This window comes from Protopterus annectens, chromosome 8.part0 (assembly GCF_019279795.1).
Source record: "Protopterus annectens isolate FY-2018-M chromosome 8.part0, PAN1.0, whole genome shotgun sequence".
NCBI lineage: Eukaryota > Metazoa > Chordata > Ceratodontiformes > Protopteridae > Protopterus > Protopterus annectens.
In genome coordinates this window covers 1220420940-1220432674 of record NC_056741.1, presented here as the reverse complement: position 1 = coordinate 1220432674, position 11735 = coordinate 1220420940, and the positions used below count along the sequence as shown (strand labels likewise).

At 41.2% G+C, this 11735-nt stretch overlaps 1 protein-coding gene across 1 annotated transcript in view; it reads right to left on the bottom strand.

The window, feature by feature from the left end:
- Positions 1–641, bottom strand: part of LOC122808441 (scavenger receptor cysteine-rich type 1 protein M130-like) — a gene marked incomplete in the record, with an annotated part of 758816 nt that extends 758175 nt beyond the window's left edge. Inside the window, 1 exon segment of the mRNA XM_044079404.1 lies at positions 494–641. Coding sequence (XP_043935339.1) covers positions 494–641 — 148 coding nt within the window.
- Between the last annotated feature and the right edge of the window lie 11094 nt (positions 642–11735).

Genomic DNA, 11735 nt, shown 5'->3' with positions numbered 1-11735 from the left:
TTATATCTGAATTTCCATTTAGTAGTGTTACATTTAACCACTGTCCTAGATTCAGAAATTAAAATGGATAATGTCCACATATAAGATATTAGTTAACAAAACATGAGAAATTGTTGCTAACATTGCTGGCTAAGATAAAAATAACCTTTTGTAGGTTTGCTGTGTGATTGTAATTATTTGTTTAACTTCCCCCAAGTGCTGTTAATCAAGGCACGCTTATCCCAAAGGAAGAGTGTAATTTGGATGAGATTAGACATCAGCCCCTACATACCACTTTTACCTTTATATATATAAAATTATTAGTAGTAGTGTTCTAATACCGTTGTTCTATCAATGTATGCAGAACCAAAAAGGTGCAGCCTGCAGTCCCTTGCAAACAACAGTATTGTATGCCTGCATCTTACTACCTCAAACTTAAGTACTGTTTACTTAATTCAGTCCTTGTGCTACTTCCCTTCATTCCAGGATGCCTGCTGCCTTTCCATCATGGAACCTTCATTCCAGGATGCCTGCTTCCTTTCCATCATGGAACCTTCATTCCAGGATGCCTGCTGCCTTTCCATCATGGAACCTTCATTCCAGGATGCCTGCTGCCTTTCCATCATGGAACCTTCATTCCAGGATGCCTGCTTCCTTTCCATCATGGAACCTTCATTCCAGGACGCCTACTGCCTTTCCATCATGGAACCTTCATTCCAGGACGCCTGCTGCCTTTCCATCATGGAACCTTCATTCCAGGATGCCTGCTGCCTTTCCATCATGGAACCTTCATTCCAGGACGCCTGCTGCCTTTCCATCATGGAACCTTCATTCCAGGATGCCTGCTGCCTTTCCATCATGGAACCTTCATTCCAGGACACCTGCTGCCTTTCCATCATGGAACCTTCATTCCAGGATGCCTGCTGCCTTTCCATCATGGAACCTTCATTCCAGGACGCCTGCTGCCTTTCCATCATGGAACCTTCATTCCAGGACGCCTGCTACCTTTCCATCATGGAACCTTCATTCCAGGATGCCTGCTGCCTTTCCATCATGGAACCTTCATTCCAGGACGCCTGCTGCCTTTCCATCATGGAACCTTCATTCCAGGATGCCTGCTACCTTTCCATCATGGAACCTTCATTCCAGGATGCCTGCAGCCTTTCCATCATGGAACCTTCATTCCAGGATGCCTGCTATCTTTCCATCATGGAACTTTCATTCCAGGATGTCTGCTGCCTTTCCATCGTGGGACCTTCATTCCAGGATGCCTGTTGCCTTTCCATCGTGGAACCTTCATTCCAGGACGCCTGCTGCCTTTCCATCATGGAACCTTCATTCCAGGATGCCTGCTGCCTTTCCATCATGGAACCTTCATTCCAGGATGCCTGCTGCCTTTCCATCATGGAACCTTCATTCCAGGATGCCTGCTACCTTTCCATCATGGAACCTTCATTCCAGGATGCCTGCTACCTTTCCATCATGGAACCTTCATTCCAGGATGCCTGCTGCCTTTCCATCGTGGAACCTTCATTCCAGGATGCCTGCTGCCTTTCCATCATGAAGGCCATAGTCTACAGATCAGTGCACGTCTCCCACTATTCTGAGCAGTAGCTTGATTTCTCTTCTTTCATTCTCCTCCAATCTCCCAGTTCAACAGCCATCTAGTTAAAAAATACCTTTATGCTTTCCCTTTTTCATCCTCTTTTAAATCAATTGCCCTTCCCACAGATAGGCATTGACATCTCTAAACACACTCCATCTCAGTCTGCCCCTTCCTATCTACATGTATTTATTATCATTGCATATTTAAACCCACATATGCAGCCCGTGCTCTGATACTGATCCAGTCCTACCTTATTTATCTGACAGAATTGTCAGTCATTTCACTCAAAACACCTCCTTTCTGGCTTCCTGTAGTTGGTATTCCAAGCATCTAGGCTACTTTTGTTTTGCTACAACATAAAATGTATCCCTCTTCCAAGTCCCACTATTCCATCCTCTCACATTCTCTTACAATTACCCTTTTTCACTTCAAGATAATCACTCACTCACCTTCAAGCACCAGCATCCAAAACAAAGATAATGCATTATACTAATTACAATACATGTTCACCCCCACCTACTAACATCTGCTCTATATCCAACTTAGTCAAATAACCTCAAACTCTCTTTTTACTCCACTTCCCCATAACTGGTAGTCTATACTATGCCAATTACTGCTCCCACCCAATACCTGTCATACTCCTACCTACTAGCCCATCAGGAAAGCACTATTCTAAAGACTAGCCCCTCAGCACAAATATATGCAAACATTCAATCTGATGTTGTCATTTGCATTTGTTTCTCAGTGAATGGGTTCATATCCAGCCCTCAGATCTCACTTGGCCACCTTCTATAGATTCTGGGATCTGACTCTCAAGCTCCTCCCTTACTCATAATGCCCCTAACCACTGCAATACCTCAAATCTCATTTGCCACTCTTCTAGATCAGTCAAAATTGTGATTGCTTCAGCTCCTCAAGTGGGTTATAGTAGGTGAACAGCTGCTTATTTTGCTTTTCTCTATACCTATTAACTAATTCACTCCAAGGGAGCTCAGAAAGTTTGCACTGTAACTTCCAATAGGCGGAGCCTAAGCCTTTTGATATAATCAAATTATATCCTCACATTTCAAACAAATGTTCATAGCTCTGGAACCATAGGGGTTATGGCAGAAGCATAAATGGCAAGCACTTCAACACAAACTATTTTATAGTGGTAGTTGTGACAAATGATGGTCCCACCACTGCCAACCAATATGTGACATATGATGGTGCCACCACTGCCAACCAATATGTGATGTCCCTACGCTGGGCCAGTAACCAAGAAGTCTCAATCCTCACCACTGGCACTGGAGAGAGATGTGTACATGGAATACAAATGGATACACTCATCAAGCACAATTTCCCTTAAGAGCCACAGGGAACACGATCAGCCCAAGGTCTGGATTTGTCTATATCTGTCTCCCTCCAGGTCCCCAATAAGACTCCCCACTGGTACAGCTGTAGGGCTAGGTCCTCAGCCAGTTGTCCAAGCCAAGTCCTCCAGCACCCTCTCAGTAAACACAGTGCTTCATGTCCCTGCCCCAGGTAGCTCACACACACACACACACACAGACACACACACACAGACACACACACACACACACACACACACACAGACACACACACACACACACACACACACACACACACACACACACACACACACACACACACACGCACACACACCTGGGAAAGACTGACACAAATTTACCTGCTGTTTCCCCTTCTGCACAGAGTATAAGGTAGGTATCACTGCTACCAGACACTCCACAATCAGCTACTCTAAGGCCCTTAACAAAAGGTGTCAAATTATACTGTGTAATATTAATACTAATGCAAATGGTAGTAGTTGACCAAGATGGCTAGGCCTTCTGGAGTAGCCCACACAGTGTCACCAAATAAATATAAGCAATCTCAAAAGTTAAGTACTTTCTACAAAGACTGGCCACAATAAAAGTTTTAAATATATTTAATAATAAATGAACATGAAAATACTGAATATAGATTTACAGTAAACCACAGAGTTCAAATCACAGGGAATATTGAAAACAACATTGATGGACAGGTTCAGACAAATAAAGAAAAATATTCAAACTAAGCTTCATTATATTTTCCTGACTGAATCTAAAGAAATTACTGTCCCCTAATAACTTACTTGAACAAGGTAAGATGAAACACGTGAACAATCTTTCTAGTCAGGCTCCCAAACAGAATACTCCTTCTCAGAGATTACTCCCTGTAAAATATAATATTCAAGATGGCTCGCAGAATGACCTCATCTGGTCACCTGACTCTAGGTTCTCACAGTAACCCCTTTTGAAGCTGAGACAGGAATTTAGCATAGACGGCTACAATACACATCTTACATTTTTATGGCAGTGCCTGGGGATTCCCCTCTTTTTACTGAGCTAATGAACAAAGGCTTCTTCCAGACCTAACATCTCATGTCCTATTCAGCACTGTGGTGTGCTGTTTTAATGATTTAACAGCTCATTTACATTTCCCTTATTTTTCTTAAAATAAGCCATCTGGTTAACCCTTGTTGTCCCAGTATCCTCCATTAAAACATATACATCTACTTCAGGTACAATAATACATGTACATTTCTTTTCATTCCAGCAGAGTGCACCGCTGCTACATTTTAAACACAAGAAAACCTCACAAATACATTTTCAGCACAAGCATCTGTACAAATCAGTTTGATATACAAATGACATATAATTATTTACAAATTTTCAGCTAGCTCTACTGGCACAAGTCATACATTTACTGCCCTACTTCTCCTGGCATGGCTGGTAATACCAAGAACCAGGACACTAAACCCAATAGCCAAAACATAGGTCCAAATGTACAAAGCAGAAACACACCAGGAACCAGATAAAATCATTTATTGACCAAAAGATTAAGTGCTTTCGTCAGCTTATAGCCAAAGGCTTCTTCAGAATCTGTTATTCAGTTTAAATTGAACCATTTAAATAAATAGTGAAATACACACATCAACTGATCAAATGCCGATTAGTCATTTAAAGAACCATACTATTAAAAAACACATTGCACTAAAATTAAACAGTTTACAAATCTATATAAAATTAAGAGTTACTAAATAAATAACTCCACACACAGGGTGGTCCATGGCAGGATATTTTGGAAGTTAAAGAACTGATGTGTCAGATAAGATTGCAAGCATATTTTTCCCCGGGGCTTAATGACTATTGTTCCATTAGCAGTGCTTTAAAACTCAGATCCTACAATGTTTAAAATACAATTGCAGGCACCAACATGTTCTTAGCCTCTCTACTAGACAAACCCTTGCGACTACCTTTTTATTACCCTCTCTCCTTTATGGTGCCCCTCTCCTCACTAATATCCAAAATTCTACAAAATCCAAACTTGCTATGTGTTACAACAGAATAGCAAAATTTGCCACCAACACATTCTCATCCCACCACTGTAAGTCACTGAAACAATTAGGGTGGCTGGAACTCCCCCACCATCTCTCATTCACCCAACTAACTACTGTGCACAAAATAATCTGCAGACCCTCAGACTGTCCTGCTCTCTCAACTCTACTTGCCAAATTCCATTCCAGCAAGCATCAAGATCTGAAAATCATCTACTTCTAAAAGTAGATAAGCCCACCTTACCTGCTGGTCAACTCCTCTATGCCTTCACCGTTGCCAAACTATGGAACTCACTTCCACCTTCTATAAGAAATACAGGCAGCACCACCACCTTCAAACAAATGCTGAAAAATCATCTCAACTCTTCCTGGCTATGTTCCTGCTCTATAACCTAAACTCTTCACTCTCTTTATATGATTACTAAACTCCTATATCTTTTGATACTAGTGACTGATAATATTTTCTCCATATTTATTTTTATCTTCACTTGTTGATACTGGTACAATAATACTGATCTCCGTTTATACCAATCTGATTGAATTAATTGAATTCTGCTTTAATGTATATTTTCTGTATATATTGCTGTAATCAAACAAACTAGATTCCTGCTTTTATGTATATATTCTGTATATGTTACTATATTTACTATCTGTAACACTGTTTCTGCTTCTGTACTAATTAATGTTTGTATTTTTTCTGTATCTCGTTGGAGCTTTTCTCCCCAGGCTTCCACTGAAAATGGGCTCTTTTAGGCCCAGTGGACTTATCCCGGTAAACAAATGCAATAAATAAATAAATAATGGCTAATAGGCTTTTAATCAGGTGGTGTGTGTTTTTCACTATTTAAATGGTTCAATTTAAACTGAATAACAGATTCTGAACAAGTCTTTGGCTATAAGCTGATGAATGCTCTTAATCTTTTGGTCAATAAAGGATTTTATCTGGTACCTGGTGTGTTCCTGCTTTGTACATTTGGACCTATGTTTTGGCTGTTGGATTTAGTGTCCTGGTTTTTGGTCATGCTGTCTGCGTCTCAACCTGGATCGAGTGTCAATAGTGGGACTCCACCACCAGCCAAACTGGGGGAACTGGGTCAGAAATTGGTCTACTAATACAACTAGTCCACCAACTAACACAGCAGGTGGGCCTGCTAAATGTTAGAATATCACAGTTGGTGGGACGAGCTAATTCGGCCATTGGTGATAATTCCATCGGGCAAGGCACACCACCTGTTTTGCAGCATTACTTTCAAGGACAGATTCCGGAGGTAAATGAAGGTACTGGTGGTTTAAACAATAATGCTGTTTCCTCCTCTGTGAATATATCTGAATGGTTAAGAAAGGCACCTGCACAAGCTGCAGCTACTTTGGGGACTTATAATTGCTCCTTTAATCAACTGTTGGAGCAATCTGAATCCAAAGTTATCAGATACAGAAAATTAATGATTGAAAATGAATACTTTAATAAGTGTATTAAAATTAAAATTGGTGCCTAAGGGCTTAAGATATTGGAAATACCCTAATGGCTTAACCTGGGACTCCCCCCATGTACTGGGATCTTCTTGAGCTGTTCAACAAACAGGGATTTGAATTAATGGAGACTATGATAAGACACAATGGTAAAGATTTAGACATTTTATTCAAAGAAGTCCTTGAACTTGAAAAGTGTATTAAAGGGGATGTTCTGTTCCTTCATTGTAACGACAGTCTTAAAAAAATACTTGAAAAGGCTGACTGGGTTTCACAAGAGGTCAGAACCTGGAAAAGCAGAAAAGTAGTAAAGGATAGGCTCAAATACAGTCAAGGACAAGCCTATCCTGTACCGGGGACTGTGTCACATGGGTGTGGCTCTTCTAATGACGTACAGCCCATTTCATCTAACAACGATGCCGGTGAGCAGGGGAACCATGCTTTCCCTTTAGAGAAGGCCCCAATCAGACATTTGGAGCAGATCCGGAATCAGAACGCGAATTCGACCGGGCAAAGGCAAAAATGGAGGCGTACAATGAGCAACTATGGAAGGAATCAGAGGAGATGACCACTCTTGATACTTTTGAACTACAACATTTGAATGCTGGAGGAGATGACCACCCTTGATACTTCTGAACTACAACATTTCAATGCTGGAATAGATGCATTGGAAGAAGATTGCAGTCTGTTCCCCAGATTGCTTTCCCCCTTCTTCACTGAACAAACAGGAGATTCCTCCCAAAGAGAAGAAGACCGTGGACAATCCGCTTGAACTATAGTGAATTTTTTCTGAGACCCTTTCTCCCCTGCTAAGGAGATGCCATGTATGTAATCTCTTGCACATGTTTATTTTTATATCCACTACCTAACCTTGAGCAGCACTCTACCTCGGTGCATGTGAAAGCAGCCCACCACTGGTCCCTGCACAGGCCCCCCCCCCTCTTCCTTGGATTTTCAGTCTTCTCCCCTAATTGTCTCTAGCTAATCTCTATAAAGCCAATTTATCTGTGGAACATCCTTTCCTCTGAGTGTACCTCCTTTTCCCACTAGGTGGCAGTATACTCCAGACTAAAGAACTGCAATAATCCTTTTTCGCTGCTCCTCTAACTTTCCCTGCTTAAAAGTATCACTACCCTACCCCATAGAACCAATAATATTACCTCCACACACCTATATTATTACTTTTAGAGTGTATTTCATGAACCAAACTCAAAACCCCTAGTATAAACAATAAAATAGTTTTCCAGCACATGCCTACATCCCTGCTGTAGTTCTCCTTCACCTGCCTCAGGTCACTGATTTGTTTTTCGGGCCTTCCGCCTCCTTGGCTCTTTCTCCCTCCCAAATCCTCCCCTTCTTATCCCCTCCCCCCTGGCTTATTTCCCGCCCCGAATGTCATTTCTCCAGGACGTTATCTGAGGTGCCATTTTTAAACTGGGCCACTCGCGTCCACCCTTCTCAGTGCATTCAGTCCTGTGTTTGGGCTGCTGCTCTCGCTCCCGGTAAGTGTAGCACAAATGAAATTGTACAATTTAATCACAGCTGGCTTTAATACATCTATACTTAAAGCAACTATGTTACAAATGCTTCTGAAACTATTTGATTCTTATTGCTGAGTCTAATGCTTATATACTTAATGCGACTATGATATACATGCTTCTGAAACTATTTTAACTGATATTGTTGCTGTAATCTCTTATATGTGCTGGATCAATACCTGAAGTGTACTTTTGCTGTTACGAGCCTTCATTGCTGTTTAAGTTTTGTTTTTAACTACCCTAGTGTACCTTAGAGCTAAGTTTGATTTCTCTCTGCTCTGGTCGAGCAGTGAGCATTCTAGTGTCATCCGCCCCTACGCTTTGCAGTTACAGTTGTCTCTGTTTGTTTAAACTTCTGATTTAGTTTACTACTTCCCTAGAAGGAGCTGCGTGTAAATTTTAAAGTCCTCCTGCTCCATTTGCTTAATGTATGCTTTAGTATTCTGTTAAGTACAATTGAAACTGCTTTTTGTTTAATGTGTGCTTTAGTGTCTGTTAAGGTTTAAATGAAAACTGGTCTCTACAACAGTTTGTTAGTGAGCTTTTATTTAAGCCGTCCGTTAAGTAGCCCTTAGCGACCAGTGATTTTTAACCGGCAACTGCCGGACTTCAAGGGCTACAGCCCTATCCCAACAATTACAAATTAAAAGACTAATGTTTTAGCTATTTTAGATGTAAGACTCTGCTCTTACTCACTAAAACCTTAGCGACCAGTGATTTTTAACCTACATCTGCATTATTATAAGGCCGGTATTCCCATCTTAGCACTTGAACGCAAAATGTTCTAGATGTTTTAGAAGTAAGTCTCTGCTTTTACTCTTTAAAACACTAGCGACTATTGATTTTAACCTGCACCTGCCTGATTTTAAGACCGATGTTTCCATCTTAGCTTTAGAATCTAAGCGATCAATGTTCTAGCAATAATCTGCCTACAGTGCCTCTTTTACATGCTGACATGTTTTTTTACCTCCAATACCTTAACCATTTATCCTGCAACCTATTTTGGCCTTGTTTTGCTGATAGGTATTTAAATTTAGCTTTACCAAAATTCTGCCTCAACCTGACAGTCTTAGTTTACACTTGAATATAATAACTGCATTTAACTGTCGTAATCTGACTATCTTCATGTGTTTAACTGAATATAATAACTGAGTTTAGCTGTTACTACTGCACTGGATAATTCTCTTACTTGGGAACTTTGTTTAAGCAAGTGTTGATTTGTTTCTTTTTAAGTACCTGAATCTTCTGTTACCCTAACTATTGTTTGCATGCTGAATTGTTGCATGAAATTTATCACAACCCATGGACCTTCTACTGCATTACTATTTCAACCTTTCACTTTGCCAACTTCTCTGTTTCCTTTTCTCTCTTCCTCGGTTCACACTTCTGCCCTTTCCTACCTCCTTTCCTCCTCCCACTCTACTCTGTATAATTCCATCCTCTACTCTGCTTTTACTTCTTCCTGCTCTCTCCTTCTTCCTGTTTTCCTTACACCCTCATTCTAAAGTATTTTTCTGAGTCTCCTTTTTCAGCTGTCCCCTAGATTGCTTTCCCCCTTCTTCACTGAACAAACAGGAGTTTCCTCCCAAAGAGAAGAAGACCGTGGACAATCCGCTTGAACTATAGTGAATTTTTTCTGAGACCCTTTCTCCCCTGCTAAGGAGACGCAGTGTATGTAATCTCTTGCACATGTTTATTTTTATACCCACTACCTAACCTTGAGCAGCACTCTAACTCGGTGCGTGTGAAAGCAGCCTACCACTGGTCCCTGCACAGGCCCCCCATCTTCCTTGGTTTTTCAGTCTTCTCCCCTAATTGTCTCTAGCTAATCTCTATAAACCCAACTTATCTGTGGAACATCCTTTCCTCTGAGTGTACCTCCTTTTCCCACTAGGTGGCAGTATACTCCAGACTAAAGGACTGCAGTAATCCTTTCTTCCTGCTCCTCTAACTTTCCCTGCTTAAATGTATCACTACCCTACCCCAATAATATTACCTCCACACACCTACATACTTACTTTTAGAGTGTTTCATGAACCAAACTCAAAACCCCTAGTATAAACAATAAAATAGTTTTCAAGCACATGCCTACACCCCTGCTGTAGTTCTCCTTCACCTGCCTCAGGTCACTGATTGTTTTTCGGGCCTTCTGCCTCCTTGGCTCTTCCCACTCTGTTCACCCTATGGGCTCACTTCGCTCCCCTACCCTACCCCCAATTGCCACCCACCCCCAGTGCTCCTACATTTATTCCCCCCTTCCAACCACTCCCTCTACTCCATCCAATCCAGATACACCTTAACCTGCCCCACACCTTAACTTGCCCCTTCTCCTCCTCTATCCTCTCTTGACCACTCCCTCAGACTCCTATTACCTCTTCACCTTCTTTCTCCATCACCTCCATCCACACTCCAACTACCAAGCCCTCCCTTCCTTCTAAAGTCATTCTCCTCTCTTTCTTCCCTTTCCTTCTATTATACCTATATCAAATCTCCACCTACACTGATTCCCATTTACACTCTTCCCCATTCACTCCACATCACCTCTTTGCATCCCACTACCATAACATCTCACCTTCTTTATTTCACTCCCACCCTATCCTTCTCTTAAAAGTAAAACATTTCCCAACCTCTAATATTAACTTCAAACTTAAACCTAATCCTTACTACTCTCTTCCATCAAAATTCAAATCTAAAAAACACATCCTCCATCCCTCTTACATTAATTTATCCGTCGATATTCACCCCAACCCTGGCCCTAAATCTTCTCCCACTAATATCCCCCACTCCAACAACAAACCCTCTAACAAAAACCTCAAATGTCTCACTATTAACGCCCAAAGCTTAAAAAATAAATTAACCCTCTTCCATGCCTGGCTCAATCACAATTCTCCTGACATAGCTGCTATCTCTGAAACATGGCTAAAACCCCACATTAATGACCCTGAATTCCTACCTTCAGGATTTCATTGCCTCCAATCTGATCAACCAAATAAGAGAGGTGGTGGCGTCACTCTAATTTACTCCAATCTCCTGTCCATTACTCCTTACACTAACCCCATCCCTTCTTTCAACAACACTGAAATTGTAATTGGCTTACTAAAAATAAACCACCGTAAAAGCATCTGCATCATTTGCTTATATATCCCCCCTGGTAACAATACTAATACTCTGGAAAACATCCTCTCTTGGACTTCCTCCAATATTAAGCTAGAAACCTTCATTTTGGGTGATGTAAATATTGACTGGGGAAAAATAAATAACTCCAATCCCACAATAGCCATCAACCTATTCAAATTCACCCAACAAAACAAATCCCCCTGGCTCTATGCTTGACTGGATCCTAGTATCTCATCCTAACAAAGTTGTAAAATCAGGCATTACTCCTGACCCATTAGGAGACCATTTCCCTGCTTTCGCTATACAAGCAACTCCCTCCTCCCCTCACTCTCACCACTGCATTCAAACGCGTAACCTATCTAACTTCAACCCCACTTCTTTCACTGACTCTCTAAAACTAATCAATTGGAATCCCCTAAAAACACTACCATTAGATGAAGCCGTTGATTTCTTCAATTCTACATTCATAACTGTCCTTAACTCCCAAGCCCCTATTAGAACAAAAAGAGTCAAAACAAATAGCACTCCCTGGCTCACAAATGACACAAAAAAGCTAATGCGACAAAGAGATAAAACTTGGAAAGCCCACATGAAACTCAAACAACCAGAAACCTTCCTTAAATATAAGCAGTTGAGAAACCTAGTC